General features: G+C 40.7%; 2 protein-coding genes across 3 annotated transcripts in view; one reads left to right on the forward strand and one right to left on the reverse strand.

The window, feature by feature from the left end:
• The window catches only part of prdm6 (PR domain containing 6), a 69281-nt gene that overhangs the window by 26397 nt on the left and 26656 nt on the right, over window positions 1-16228 (forward strand). For both annotated transcript variants that reach the window (XM_028034183.1, XM_028034184.1), the window contains exons 5-6: window positions 1783-1910; window positions 9694-9818. In XM_028034183.1, coding sequence (XP_027889984.1) covers window positions 1783-1910; window positions 9694-9818 — 253 coding nt within the window. The remainder of the gene's footprint in view (window positions 1-1782; window positions 1911-9693; window positions 9819-16228) is intronic.
• Window positions 2361-7695, reverse strand: LOC114154770 (GTPase IMAP family member 8-like). Its single transcript, XM_028034157.1, has 3 exons — window positions 7604-7695; window positions 6959-7027; window positions 2361-5869 (listed from the first exon to the last, which is right to left on the reverse strand). Exon 3 carries the CDS (start codon window positions 5722-5724, stop codon window positions 3286-3288), a length of 2439 nt encoding a protein of 812 aa, XP_027889958.1. The 5' UTR covers window positions 5725-5869; window positions 6959-7027; window positions 7604-7695; the 3' UTR covers window positions 2361-3285.

Consider the following 16228-nt stretch of genomic DNA (forward strand, 5'->3'; position numbering starts at 1 on the left):
ACCTCTGAAGACACTGAGCGCAGCTTCCTTCGCCAAATGTAAACACAAATCGGATTTTAGCGGTTGGAGGATTTATCTTTTTTGTCTTTGGTAAAAGACCTCAAGTCATTTCTCCTGCTAGCGCTGAACTAACACGTTTCTTTTGGTTGTATTTACCCAGAATGCCCTGCGCTATAGTCCACTTCCTGCTTTTGGACCAACCTACTGTCTGCTTGGCGTTCACATGCATTTTGAAAGGCACAACAGTTAACTTCAACCAAACAGAGTTGAAGTGGACCAGAGTAGGAGTAGAATTAGCTTTTTTGGTCCACATCAGAGTTCGATTACACATTCACACTTCCCCAAACGAACCGGACCTTCTAGACAAATGGACTGAAGTTGGATTAAAGTGGAGCAAACATGTCTGGTGGGAATGCAGCCTTAAAGCGATGAATCTTCACCAAATCGACATCAGACCACAGACAGTCAGACAAACAGGATGAACCGTCCCTCCCTCTGCCTCTACCAGAGCTCATTTATGTGAGCAAAACATTTAGGAATGGATGCACACCGTAACCTTTACAGCCAGTTAAAACGTGGACACAATGAACCTTCAGCCACCATCAAGGTTGATAAAAAAATAACTTTAGCTCATGATTAAGACCGACTTGTTACAGGGATGTTATCTGTGGATGAGAGGCTTGGACAGGTAACAGGTGTAATGAATTACATCACCGGACTGATAGATGTGACAGTTTGACTGGGTAGCTCAGTTCACCAGAACTGATTTCCCCCCTAAAGGTGGTTTACTTTATGTTTCTGAGGTTCACTCCTCATGTTCAGTGATGAATCTGTTGGGTTTTTACCAGATCAGATAACCACTGAGCTAAAACCTGAGAGTCTGCAGACAGACTGACAGTGACAGACGTTACAGTGTGACATACTGAGAATAATGAATGAGGCTGTTTCCTTTGATTCTCTCAGCCATTTACTGCATTGATTGTTTGCAGGCTGTATGGACAGAACAGAGGCTGGCTATTGGCTCAGGTCATCACCTTATAAACACACTCGACGCCTCCTCAATACAGTCACACTGCATCACCACGGATGGATGGAGGGATGGATTAATAATGAACACACACACACTAACACACACACACACAGAGGCTGGGTGAGATTGAAACGCTTTAACTGTTTATGATCACTGTTAGCTGTGAAGTCCTCGGCTTCCTGTTGATGTACGAGTTTCATCATCATGTTGTTTTCCACCTAAAGTCGACATCAATGAGTCGTTTCTGTGCCGCTCAGAGCGTCCAGGTCTGCAGATTAAATTATATTCTGAGCTTAAAGAATCCGTCCTGACAAAGCCAAATAAAAACAACAGACATTCAGAAAAATACTGGCCAACAGAACAAATAGAAATACATTTATTCATGTATTCATTCATAAACATGACTCTTAGGCTGGAAAATGTCAAATGCTCATGTTTTAGTGTTTTAGAGGAATTTTAGAGTTTTTCTTGGTTTTTTTTGGTATAACTGTTTTAATGTTTTTGTATCATTTCTTGGTGACTCTCTGTAATACCAGACCTGCTAACCTGGCTAAAGTAGGAACTGGTCCCATATAGGTACCAGTCTGGTACTTGTGGGGCCCACTTTGGACCAACAGTGGGTGATGGTGGAAACTCATTCTTGAAAAATAAGACACTGTATAATTTAAACTAGTAAAACTGTTTTTAACTAAATACAAACTAATTTAAATGCCAGTAACGTACACCATTGTTTCTGTGTCTGTGTGTTCTAGATCTATGATTCAGAGGGAACATTGCAGCACTTTATAGATGGAAACGATCCCAGTAAATCCAGTTGGATGAGGTACATCCGCTGTGCGAGGCACTGTGGGGAGCAGAACATGATGGTGGTCCAGTACAGGTAAGAACTTCTGATGTTCTCTGATGCAAAGTTGGTGTTTTTCCTAAACGTAGCTTTGGTTGTTTTGTTAAGTTGTCAAAATATACTGTTTATTAGTGGTTAGTAGCAAAATGGGTATAAAGCAGAAAGCTTTGAATTTTACCTCCATGCCAGTAGCAAAGTTCTAACAAAATAGTTTATGGAGTTACCAGGGTTACGAAGATATGGGTCAGTTTCTGTCTTTGGATTGTCAAAATGTGTTGATGTTGAATTACAGTCAAGTATTCTGGTTGTTTTTTCTGTCATAGCTTGTCTACTGAATTCCCAAATACAATGAGGAAAATAAGTATTTGAACATCCTGACTTTGCAAGTTCTCCCACTTAGAAATTATGGGGGCCGTTAAAATTTTCATCTTAGGTGCATGTCCACTGTGAGAGACATAATCTAAAAAGTTCAAAAATCACAACGTATGGTTTTTAAAAAATAATTTATTTGTACGTTACTGCTGCAAATAAGTATTTGAACATCTGCCAATCAGTCAAAAAGCTGGTCAATAACCTGAAGAGAGCTGGCACCACTGTTTCTGTGGGTAATACAATAAGACGTCATGGTTTCCTTATTTTGTTTTGACATTTTCTCTTTATTCACACAGCAAAACACCCAGAAAACATGCAAGTTATTCAAGCACCAACATAATTTCATAGTTTTGTACATGAGGTGGAACGACCTCATCCATTACACTTCCTTCCTTTGTGTTGAGAATCAGCCCCATTAATAAATCCACCAGAATATGCTGTAAAATGTTCGTTACACAAACGTTGCATGTCGTAATCGGATCTGCCGGCTTTACCAGGAAATCCTTCTGACAAACCAGTCAAACTGGACGCTCAGTGTTTCAAGTCAAAGATTCTGAGAAATTCTACCTGTGTTGTTTCGAAGGAGTGAGAGCAAAAACACATTCAGTAACATGTTCTAACAAAGTCATAAACTTTCTTTACCTCTTTCAGCATGAACGTTTATACAAAGGTCTTCTGTGATTGTTTGCAACCAATTTAACAAACAGTTAAAATTTCACCAATTGTACCGTTAGTCACATAATCTTCTGCATAACACACATTATTTTTTTATTCTTAGATCATCTCATATTGATACGTTGCAAACATGATTATACATGATATAAAATATCACTCATATTCAAATCTTCACAATATCCGTTAAAATCTACATTGAATATGTGTGATTAAGATCCCATAATCCTAATATTTTAATTTAAAGCTGTTATACATTTTGCATGTCAAGTGAAATGAAAGCATTTATGTATAAATGAGTAAAAAGCAACATTTTCCATGTCTTGAGGACGCAGTATTCTGGTTTTGCTCTCAGGGAGAAATAATCTCATGAAATGCTACAAATTCTTTTCTCTGCAGCCTTTTTCACTTGTTCCTGCATCCACTCGTTGATTTCCTCCTGATGGGTCTCCTTCAGCTCACTTATTCTATTTTGGATATATGTCTCACTGTGGAAACAAAGCGATGATTTCAACTGGTTTATTTCTTCATCGTGTTTTCTCAACAGCTTGTCGAAACTTTTCTGGTGAGCTTTCTTTGTAGTCAGCTGCTTCATAATTTGTTCATTTTGTTTCTGTTCCTTCTGCTTCAAGTCTTTTATTTCTTTCTCAATTTTTTCCATCTCAGCCGAGACATCGCAGGCATACTTGTTCCTGAAATCATTGCATTGTTCTGCTTGTTTTCTAGCATCCTCATAACTTCTCCTCTCTAATTCCTCCATTTGCTTGCGAAACATTTCTCTTGCTTCTCTCCATTCGCTTTCCTCTTGTTCCCTCCGGATTTGTTCTTCTTCTGTCCTTTTTATTTCATAAATACGCTTTTCCTCTTCATATTCTTCTCTTAGCTTTTGGAGTCGTTTCTGCTCATCTTCTTGTCTCTGTATGTCCTCACGATGTCTGTTCTCCCACCATTCCCTCTTTTCTTGTTCCCAAGCTTCTCTTTCTTTTGTCATGTCTTCTCTGCTTTGTGCTAATATAGCCCTCTCTCCAAATACTTTGCTCAGTCGCTGTTTCTTCTGTAGGTTTTCATATTTTTGTTCAAACTCATGTTCTTGCATCTCATCTTCCTTTTTCTTCACCTCTTCTTCCTCTTCTCTTTTTCTTCTGTCCATCTTCATCTTCTTTTCCTCCCTCATAAAATTCTCCTCTGTCTCCTTGACTCTTTGGGCGCTCTCTTCTGATCCTTGTTCAGACTTCGCCAGTTGTTTTGCTTTTGTGACTTCCTTCTTTCTTTTCTTTTGAATGTTGTCTTCAATTTCTTTTTTTAAGTCTTCCTTCTTTTTCTGTAGCTCTGTGTCTTTTTCTGTCAGTATCTTCTTGGTTTCTTTTTGTATGGCTTCTTCTGCCTCTTTGAAGAGATGTGAACTGTAGTAGCTACCACCATTTTCCCTTAGCATTGCCTCCACTTTGTCTAGGAGCTCTGTGGCTTGAAGTTGATTCTCTTGGTCATTGTTGTTAAAGACTTGATATCTATCCCCACAATCAGTGATCAGCCTTTTGACAAATTCCCTGCTTTCGTTTAAGTAACTGTCAAATGTCTGATCTCTAAGTTCGTCTCCTCTGGTGAACACAACGATGATGAAGTTCACTGACTTCTCTCCGAAGAAATCCTTGAGCAGTTCCACAGTTTCTTTTTCTTCCTGCGTAAAGCGTCCGATCTGCAGGACGAGTAAGAAGACATGAGGTCCGGGGGCCGACAAGCTGATGCATTTTATCAGCTCTTGTTTAACTTGGTCATTAGACAGAGACGTGTCAAACAGTCCTGGTGTGTCCACCACTGCAATAGGACGACCATTGACCTCTCCTGTCTCTTTCTGACAATGTTTTGTCACTGATTTTTGAGAAACCTTTGATGAAAAGCATTTCCTGCCCAGGATGGTGTTTCCAGTGGCACTTTTACCACAACCGGTCTTCCCAATCATCACCATACGGAGAGGCTCTTTACTCTGCGGCGTGGATAGATTTTGGTTTATGGTTAGGTTCTGTATCATCCCTGATCCAGAGTCTTTTGGTAGAACCTGGACCCTGAATGGATGCTGCGTCCTCTGCATCTTCTGTGGATTCGGTCTGTGCTTGTTGAAATTGGTCCCAGAGTTGAATGTTGTTCTCCTTTGCACTACAGCAGGCTTGGGAAACATCTTTTTAGTAAAACTTCTTGTTCCTAATCTTGTCATTGTTTGGACACATAGCAGCACTTCAGAGATCTGATTCTTGGTGTAGAAGACTATATATCGTTCCCTACATTTCTGACAGAGATCTTGAATATCTTTATTTTCCCTCATAAACCTCAGCGCTGCAGAATGTGTGTCAGTTGCCTCCATGGTAAAAAGAATCATGGTGAAATCATTGATTCCTAAACTGAAGATTTCCTGGATGGTTTCCAGCTCCTTCTTATCTTCCTCAGTCGAACAGTGCAATGGGACGACCAAAATGAAGGCGTGGACGCCGTCAGGGTCACAAAGAGAAACACACTGGAAGCATTCTTTCTTCGCTGCTTCCTTTGGTCTTCCATACAGAGCAGGCAGCTCCATTATGGACACCGGATACCCACAGGCAGTTCCCTGATTTCTAATCATCTCTGAACCACCAGAATAATTTTCTCCCAGGATGGTGCGAGCTACTGAAGCTTTCTTGACTGCATGTCTTCCACATAAGACCAGATTCAGTTGAGGTTTTACAGATCGAGGACGATCCATAGGATCCATGTCTTCAGCAAAGGTTAAATGTCGCCTTTTGTTCTCTTTCACCAAATTCTCCATTTCGTTCATCAGTTCTTCAAGATTATCGGCAGAAAAATCAGTTTCATCCAAATTTAGATTATGAATCCTTTTGGTTCACAGAAAACCTCCATCGCTGATCATTTTCAGTTGTGATGACTATTGCATAATTAAAGACTTCTTTCCCAAAAAAGAACTGAAAACAAAAAAAAGTTGAATTAGATTTTTCTTTATCCTGATTCACTAACTAATATTTTTACTGTGACATGTTTAGTTTTATTATGCAAAAGTACAATTACTTTAAGTAACATGCTGTATTGCATCATTGCAAATATTGAGATAGCAAAATGTACAAACCAAATGTTATTTATATCCAAAGCTAATATGACATTGTTTTGTTAGCAGTAGAGCTGGGCGATAAATAATTTTTTATCAATTGATCCAATTTGCTGTCTTGGAAGATTTCATTTTTGAAAATCTGGATTTCTTTTTATTTATATATATATTTTTAAATGATTTATTGCTGGAGTTTCAGTCGTTTAAATGGGGCCTTTCATTTTGTATTTAGTTGGACTTTGAATTCAATTCCCAGAAGGGTTGATTAAAATAAAGGCAAGTTTTTGAAAATACTTTCTGTCATTTGTAATTTATTTTTAAGAAAGTAAGAAAAAAAATTTAAAGTAAGAAATTGGATTTGGATCTTTTATTTGTAGTCATATTCCTAATTTATTCATCTCAATTTCCATGAAGTGAAATCTTTTGCTTGCTACTCGTTAAAACAAACCAGCCTCCAAGTTCCTCAGAAGGATAAAAATGTTTTTGTATTTTTGATTTAAATCTTACCTCCAGAAGTGCAAAAACTAAATTCTGTGCTGTCATTATTAACAAAGCTAAAATGAAAAACCTTTTTAAAGGACTCAGTATAATTCAGTTGATTCCACAGGATTTCAGAGAGAAAGAACAAACCAGAGGCTGTTGATAAAACTAACCTATGATCATATTAAAACACCAGGTTTTGCTCTTTACTGTTGTTTGCAGGTGAGCAGTCAGTGTAGAGTTTACTGAAGCTTTCTCTCCAAAGATGAAGCAAGTAAAACAGGAGTGTCTGTTTCTGATTTTCATGTTATGTAATTATTAATAGTTAAATAATACTAACCTTGTGATTGTTACTAACAGTGTTGATCTAGTTAATCCACAGCTGTTTGTGGCAGGATTAATGATTTGCATTCATTGTTTTTAGTGCAATAACCTTTAGTGCTGCAGATGCGTTCAGTTCCAAACTCACCTGGTGATGTTGCCATTTTTACCTGAGGGAAATTTCCACTCTGATACTGCTGGAAGGTAAAAGCTGCACCTGAAACCAGACAATGTTGATGTTAAGTAAGAAGTGTGGCTAAACCAGTTTAACCAATGGAAGCTACAGAGGTTGAATTATAATCATGATCAGGTGGAAAACATTTATGTTTTTTTAATGATTTAAAATCGTCAAACGTTATTAAAATCAAAGCAACACTATAATACTGACTGCTAAATGTACATCCCACAATGAACACAATAATCAGATATGTAACATGTTGTATAACCTTTAATGGAATAAATAAACCAACAGATACAACAAAGCGGCTTAATTACTACTTAATAAATAACAGTGATAAGTAAATTTCCCTTTTGTATTCATACTTAGAAAAGTATTAATTTAAATTACCTTTAACAAGGTCAATCAACCTAAAATGATCTTTACTACTAAAACTTGGACTAGTTTTTAGTAACATTTTTGTCAAAGGTTCTGAACCTACCTGAGGTTTTTCTGTTTAGTTGTAATATCTAATCTGGTTGATATCTGAACTGATTTTAGCTGCTCTCCAGAGATCTGAATCCTTCCTATGTCATGAGCATAACAAAATATAAACATATTATTTATTAGGCTTACCATTTTTTCTCAGTCTGTCTTTGTTTCCAGATCTTCAGTTGCTGCTCCAATGCACAGATGTGATCTGATCTTTCCTGTTTATGTGAAGCTTGTTCTCAGAGAAAGAATGGATGCGTCACACTGAGGAGTTCCTGGTTGGCATTGACCCAAATATGCTGACAAGTATGACAGGAATGAAAACTTTTATGTGCTTTCAGCACATATCTAGATACCATAACTATTATTAGCATGGCAGTGTGGCTGTACCAACCCAAAGGTAATAAGTCTGAGTGTGGATTTTACCATAAAGATGTACATTTAATCAACTTTACTTTGGGATTTTAACTTTTACCACCTCATAAAGCTATAGTTCATAAGATTTAATTAAGGGCTAAAATATATGTAGAAGCAGCAGTTTTGATGCTTCTCTAATCTGGAGCAAGTTTCCATAAAACACCAAACAGTGTTAAAGTTACAGCTGAAACACAGAGATCCTTTAAACCTAAAAAAACCTAAAAACCTTCCAGTTTAGAGCTGCCTCTGATTAATAACATCATTAAATATACTTCATTTTGCCACTGTGATGTTATGGTTTTTGTTTGTTTTATGTTTTCGTCTTTTATGGGACTGGACTAACTAAACACATTACCAGTATTAGTAATAAAGTTTACACCTTTTCACCACAGATGCCAGTAAATTTGACTGGTGCTGTTTAATCCCACTCAGTAAAAAATGCTGAACTGGCTTTGGTTTCCCTGCTGTGGTGAAGTGATGTAAACTCTGTGGCAGTGAGAGAGAATACCAGAATCGGTTGTGTTTTCTTGAATGAGTTTTAGTTCCTTATTTAGTCAAACTGGTTGAAGAACAAAAATCCCTCCAGCGGCCGTCAATCCTCACCCTCCACCCCCCACAGAAAGTCAACGTTAGGAGAAGATGATGTCAGACTGAACTAAATCAGGTTTTACTGCCTTTTGTTTCACTCACCACAGTTTCATACTAAAATGCTTCATGTGTCAGCATTTAGTTTAGCCTGATTCATTTACATAATCACCAGCTGATATCTCTGAATCTTTATTTTATGTAATTCAGTAGGAAATTATCCTGATGCATTGAACTCATTTGAGTTTGTCTGGTCTCATTCCTCAGGTTTTATGAACTTCTTTAAACCTTTAGTTGGATAAGCAGGTAATGACGTTTAGCTCAGTTTAGCCAGGTAACAGGTGAACCTGAAGAGTTTTATGTAACAGTTTAGATTTATTTGACTTCCTTTAGTTTTTATTTGTCTTAAAAGTTTTAATGCTCCTCCAATCTGGAACAAAACTTTCAGAAAACTTCAAAACAGTGAAGTCTTAAACCCGCCTGTTTAAAGTTGCCTTTGATTAATAATTACTGGGACATTGATCAATATATTTGATGATTTTGATGATGGTATTTGACAAAATGTATTGTTTGTTGCTGAGACGTGCTGTGTTTAACATTACTATATTATGTTTTTATGGTGTAAAGGACTTTGAAAGTCCTTGTTGCTGAAATGTGCCACACAAATAAACTGGACGTAAAAAATGAATTAGTTTTCTGGCTTCAAGACACAATAACGGAGCCGTTGTGGGACTTGAACCTGTGACCTCTCAGCTATAATCTGCTCTGGCTGCCACTCTGCCAGCAGGGAGAGAGGAAAACATGTGGGAAATGTTTTAAAATAGTTAGCGCTGGAAATAAAAGTGTGGTTTTGAATGTGGCTTTGCTCATGTTGTTAGAATGATGTTTTTGGGCAGAGGAAGTGTTATTCTAGTGGCGGTGTGACCCAGGAACCATCAGCTCTCTGGATACGTCAGCGAACAACATGCTGAAACGTAGCTGCTCTGTGAAAAGTGAGAGACACCAGATATTTCCCATAAATCATCTCGAGTTTGGTCTGATGTGAACTGAAGCTGTTATCAGATGGAAGTTTTTATCCGTCTCCCATCTTCTCCTGTGCAGAATAGTTGAGTCATTTGTTTTTGGTGGACCTGGGGTCTGGTCCGCCGCCTGCCTCATGAGTTTACTCAGACTCACAAGTAAAGACACAAGTTATAAAATAAAAAGTCAGCTTTTCTGTGTATGTCTTGCAGGTCGTGCATCTTCTACAGAGCCTGCATGGACATCCCCAGAGGAACGGAGCTGCTGGTTTGGTACAACGACTCCTACACGTCCTTCTTCGGCATCCCGCTGCAGTGCATCGCTCAGGACGAAAACCGTGAGGAGACATTTCCAACTTTACCTGTATTTGTTGGTTGAAGACTCAGGAATTGACTCTTCTGGTCTCAGCCTTTAAATTTGCTGCTTCAGACACACAACTCACTGCAGTTCTTAGTTCAGATAGTAGAAAAATCAACAACTGGAAGAAATTAGAAGCACATTTTCCATGAACTCTAATTAGACAGGTTGACTATCTGTGGAATTATTAAGTCTATGTAACATTTTACAATAAATATTTATACTTGGATCAACTCTAAACCACAGAAGAAGAAGAAATTAGGATGCAGAGAGAATAACAGAGGGCAGGAAGAACGACCAAATTTATTAGCAGAGCACCTCAAAAATCAAACCCACAAAACCGACCAAAGTGTTTCGGATTAAGCATAATAAATAGTCAGCGTCTCACACGAATGTTAATATAACATGGACTGAATCCTTCACTTCCTTTAGCTGCTGCTAAAACTACAAGCAGACTAAAAAAAGACTAAAACAGAGCAGAAAATAAGCATCATTGTTCACAACTTCTCTTTCTGTTCGCTCATTGGCCCAGTCAAAAATCTATCGGAGGGAATCCAAGTTAATGGGAGAAATCCCAGATGGAGCAGTGAAGGGAAATGAGAATCTAGTCCAGTGGAATTGAGTAAAAAGGCAAAGGTTGGCTAACTAAAAGCAGCTGCTGTCCAGATCTGAGGGAATGAGCAGATCAGACAGATAAAATGGAGTAGAATTAGTTTTATTACATTATTGTTTTTATCAAAAGGAGAAAAACGTTTTGCACCAGCTGTAGGCGAACAGTGTAACAAGAAGAAAAGCAATAATAGCGGTGGGAGGTAATAAAAGCATGAAATTCTGTCTCCAGTTTGATTTTGGAAAGCAAAAGCTTAATTTTTTATTTCTCCTGAACTGGAAAAGCTGGATTTTCTGCAGATTGTTGCTGCTTTTTAAGTTTTCTAAAGGAAAAGAGCAAATATATAAAACATTGAAGTCACATAAACACTAAGAACATCTGTAAGCTCCTCTGCTTCTTTCTCATCTTTTATAATAACTTCCTTTAGGTTTGTCTATAGAACAAGAAACATCACAAATTTTAGCTAAAACCTCCTCAGTCACGTATTTCTGACTATCTTATATTAAATATATTTTTTCCCATTTGGTCACCTGTTTCTTCTTTTCTTCCATCCTGTTCTTTTTCCATTTCTCCTCCATCCCTCCTCTTCACCCTTCCTTCTCTTTTCTCTGTTTTTTGTTTACCTATCCCCCAGTTTTCTGCTCTGTCAGCTTGTTTATATTCACGTTTTCTTGTACATCTTGCAGAATAACTCCCTGCAGGCGGAAAACAAACATTGCCTTTTTTTCTACATAATTATTTAGAAAGAAAAACTCGAAGGGAAAAAGGAGCAGAAGAAGGTTTTAATCTGCGGAATCTAAACTGAAATAAATTGAATTAGGGACTCTCCTTTAACAGAGCCGTGTTGAAACGAGATCGTGCTGATTGCAAATTAGAGACGTTTGGCCACAAGCTGGTTTGCATTACAGACAAAACGAGTCTTTTACATGACATTGTTCATCATGACAGCGCTGTGGCGTCCTCTGTAAACATAATCACAGGCACACAAACAAACATCCGACATTCCACTGTGTTCTTTCTGCATTAGGACAAGAAGAAGAGCTGCTGCCATGAGTGAAACGCTCTGAAGGAGCGAATACTTCCTGTCTTTATTGTTTGTATCTCTAAAAGCCACACATGGCTGCTCTTTTCATTAATGGCTTCCAGTAGTTTAGGGTTATCTTGGTTCATTTCTATTTAATTTAAAAAATGACTAATGCCTTTTTAAATGTGTCTGAAATGGCCACTTTCTGCACAGCTCTCTGACCCGATACAGGTTGAAGTCTGAACTTTGACTAGGCCATTACAACACCTCAATTGTTGTCATTTTCAGCCATTCTGCTGTAGATCTGCTGCTGTTGATGGGATCTGTGTGATGGTGACGACCCAGAAACTTTAGTTCAGTCTGTAATCAGTGACTGCAGGTTGAGGACAAAACCCCAACTATCACTCCTCCACCTCCATGCCTGATACTTGGTGTGAGGTGTACATTGTGCTGTTTTTAGCTGGTAGAGTTTTTTTTTTTATCTTCAGCCATTTAAAATGAGCCACTCAGGAAACAGTTGCATCTTTCTCTGCACATTGCTGATGCCTCTCCATCTTGGTGTTGTGTTAAAACTAGAAGTGGGACTCAATTAAAATGTGTAATTAAGTTAATTTTAATTGGTGTAATTAATTAATCGTAATTAATCAAAAACCACCGACAAAATAAATAACCTTTTCGTTTCAAAAAACATTTCTACTGCTAAATCACTGAATAAATGGACATATGAGGGCAAAAAATATATATTTTTAATTTGATATTCATGTTCTTTAAGCATGTTTAATCAAAAACTCCTCATTATTCATGGAGCTTCTTTGGAAATGTGGACACTAGCGTTAGCATCTGTGCTGCTGCTACATGTTTAGCATTGAGATGCTATTTTAGGCCTGAATAGCTTCAGGCTAACTCCTTTCAGCACAGCTTGAACACAACAGAGATCTTTTTCAGCGTCCCATCAGATCAGTTTAGAAGCAGAAATTAACCCATATTTACTAACTTAGCTATTGTTCATTATTTTAATTATTATGTAATTTTATGAGTGCAGCTTTACCAACTCACCAGATGAAATCACTTTACTATTATGGGATGATTTTGTTTCTTTTACTGCTTTCTACTGAGTTACTCAGTTACTTTGATGCCTCTTGTTTGTTCTGTTTGTTTTAAAAATGGTCCATTTCCTGTCCTGTATAAAGAAATCAGCTTGTTTTCTTCTGGGTTTGAATCCAGAGTCATCTGCCTTTTGACACTGATGTCTGCTGTCAGAGTTTGAGACGTGGAAGATGTCAGCAAGTTAAAACAACTCAGAAACGCTGTCAACGATTCAGGCTGTAGGCTGATTTTAAATCATCTCTGTCCATGTGAAGACATTTAGTCCCTGAAAGTACAAAGTAAATCCTACACAAAGAGATGTTCAACACATTGATTCAGCCTGCAGTGAACAAAGGTTTGTTCACATCCCAATTAGCTTAAATCAGATTATATGTTTTGTACCAAATAGAAACCAGAAACTCTGGTCTTAATTAAAGACACTTTGCTACTAACTGCATTTAGGCTGTGCATTGTTCTCGGGTTGGCATTGTTATCTGCTGATTGTGGCGTCCATGTTTAAATGTGACGCTGAAGGACAGCAGGGTTGTGTCCTCGGGTTAGGAGATGTTGAACTATTTGACCCGTATCGGTGCAGAGCGAGCCGACTGAACGCACTGAGACTGGCAGCTCCCATCCCTCATCAACCAGATAAATCCAAAACCTGCTGCATCAAGATCTAATTCACAACTGAAACCCGAATAAATTTGCTTCAGAAGTACTTAACCCCAAAGTAGAGTTAATGACAGACTGTTGGTAACAAAAAGCTTAAAGATCCAATTAATTAGAGACTTTTTACCTCTTCGATACTAATTACATTTCATTCTTTGAGATCAGAAAATCTGTGAATCACTTCAATGATGTTTTCACACTTTGGGATCCAAAAGTTGCAACACTGGTTTCTTTTCCAGCTGCTGTGGTTCTCTTTCTCACTGCAAAGTCAAACCAACTAAACCAGGGGAACCCAAAGTTGATCCAGGAGGCCCGGCATCCAGCATGTTTTAGTTCTCTCCCTGGTTTAACACACCTGGATCAAATTATGGCTCGTTAGAGGCCTAAGAAGAACATTGACATGCTGAACAGGTTGTTGGTACCACCAGGGAGAGAACCAAAACGAGCAGGATGCCGGGCCTCGAGGACCGACTTTGGACTCCCCTGAACCTTTTGTAGAAACTTTTCCCCTCCTGGCCTGTGGGGGCGCTGCATCAAGAACCACTGAAAGAAACGACACAAAACCCTCTGAAGACACTGAGCGCAACTTCCTTCTTCACAAAATCTAAACATTTCTCCTTCTAGCGCCAGACTCATGCCTTTGTTTTGGTTGTATTTACCCAGAGTGCCTTGCGGTGTAGTCCGCTTCCTTTCTTTTTTTGAGCGGTTCCCGGTTCCGATTAAAAATCTAATGTTCAATAGAAATGTGAAAATCCTGAAATTCATGTTGTGAAATCAATAAACTAGTACCCATGTTAGTATAGATTTAATTTTAACATCTTCCATCAACTGATCAAAACTCAACTTCACCTAAAAACACGACGTGAATAAAATCCACCTTTATGTTTCCACCAGTCCACACTGTAACCCGGGAAAGAGAAACACGAAGAAAACACACACACCCTGTGGTTGTTTACTGAAAAACGTTCCCTCCAATCAGAGTTTGTCGGCCTGACACTCCACAGCCCAGCGGACCGCTAACAACAACAACATGTCCGCAGACACACACTTCATTTCCTCCTCTTCTCCTCTCCACTCATACTTTTCCACCTCGTCTTCCTCAGTGTTTATTATCGCTGTGAGGAAGGTTCTGATAGGAACGGTGGAGAAAAATCTGAAAGAAATGTTGGTTAGACAAAGAGGCGCTACATTTATATTGACTTGCTTAAAGTAACCTCACATCTCTTCTTTATTAAAAATGAAATATTGTTATTACTCTTAGAATGGTCTGTATTAATTAGATGAGCATTTAAATGTTTAATGATTAATGGTAGGCCATTGATCATCAGGAAAGCTTCAGCAATAATCTGAACAGCAAATGAAAAACGATTCAGATACGTTTTCAGATCAATCAGTTGGTTTTAACCAGATAATCTCCTTTGGTCAGAAGTTTTAGTTACAGACGTCCAAACAGCTTCACTGGTAGAAACTCGATAAAAACGGTTTTTCATTTGAAAATGTGCTTATTTTGTTGATGTTTCTGAACTAGAACAACCCAGAATGCACCGTCCAGGTGGAGCGGGTCGGTCTGTGGCCCAGGTGGAGCAGGTCGGTCTGTGGCCCAGGTGGAGCGGGTCGGTTTCTGGCCCAGGTGGAGCGGGTCGGTTTCTGGCCCAGGTGGAGCGGGTCGGTCTGTGGCCCAGGTGGAGCAGGTCGGTCTGTGGCCCAGGTGGAGCGGGTCGGTTTCTGGCCCAGGTGGAGCGGGTCGGTTTCTGGCCCAGGTGGAGCGGGTCGGTCTGTGGCCCAGGTGGAGCGGGTCGGTTTCTGGCCCAGGTGGAGCGGGTCGGTTTCTGGCCCAGGTGGAACGGGTCGATTTCTGGCCCAGGTGGAGCGGGTCGGTTTCTGGCTCAGGTGGAGCGGGTGGGTCTGTGGCTCAGGTGGAGCGGGTCGGTTTCTGGCCCAGGTGGAGCGGGTCGGTTTCTGGCCCAGGTGGAGCGGGTCGGTTTCTGGCCCAGGTGGAGCGGGTCGGTTTCTGGCCCAGGTGGAGCGGGTCGGTTTCTGGCTCAGGTGGAGCGGGTGGGTCTGTGGCTCAGGTGGAGCGGGTCGGTTTCTGGCCCAGGTGGAGCGGGTCGGTTTCTGGCCCAGGTGGAGCGGGTCGGTCTGTGGCCCAGGTGGAGCAGGTCGGTCTGTGGCCCAGGTGGAGCGGGTCGGTTTCTGGCCCAGGTGGAGCGGGTCGATTTCTGGCCCAGGTGGAGCGGGTCGGTTTCTGGCCCAGGTGGAGCGGGTCGGTTTCTGGCTCAGGTGGAGCGGGTGGGTCTGTGGCTCAGGTGGAGCGGGTCGGTTTCTGGCCCAGGTGGAGCGGGTCGGTTTCTGGCCCAGGTGGAGCGGGTCGGTTTCTGGCCCAGGTGGAGCGGGTGGGTCTGTGGCTCAGGTGGAGCGGGTCGGTTTCTGGCCCAGGTGGAGCGGGTCGGTCTCTGGCCCAGGTGGAGCGGGTGGGTCTGTGGCTCAGGTGGAGCGGGTCGGTTTCTGGCCCAGGTGGAACGGGTCGGTTTCTGGCCCAGGTGGAGCGGGTCGGTTTCTGGCTCAGGTGGAGCGGGTGGGTCTGTGGCTCAGGTGGAGCGGGTCGGTTTCTGGCCCAGGTGGAACGGGTCGGTTTCTGGCCCAGGTGGAGCGGGTCGGTTTCTGGCTCAGGTGGAGCGGGTGGGTCTGTGGCTCAGGTGGAGCGGGTCGGTTTCTGGCCCAGGTGGAGCGGGTCGGTTTCTGGCCCAGGTGGAGCGGGTCGGTTTCTGGCCCAGGTGGAGCGGGTCGGTCTCCGGCCCAGGTGGAGCGGGTCGGTTTCTGGCCCGGATGGAGCGGTTCAGGTGTCTCGGTGTTTAGTTCCTGGTGACAGCAGGATGGAGGAAAGAGACTCGCTGTAACTTGTTTTACAGTAACAGGTCTGGTATGACGCTGTGCAGTAAAGAACATTTCCGTAAGGCAGTGAATTTACTGGCACGTCTTCATTCCATCCTAAACTTCTGGG

The sequence above is a fragment of the Xiphophorus couchianus genome, chromosome 12 (genome assembly GCF_001444195.1).
Source record: "Xiphophorus couchianus chromosome 12, X_couchianus-1.0, whole genome shotgun sequence".
NCBI lineage: Eukaryota > Metazoa > Chordata > Actinopteri > Cyprinodontiformes > Poeciliidae > Xiphophorus > Xiphophorus couchianus.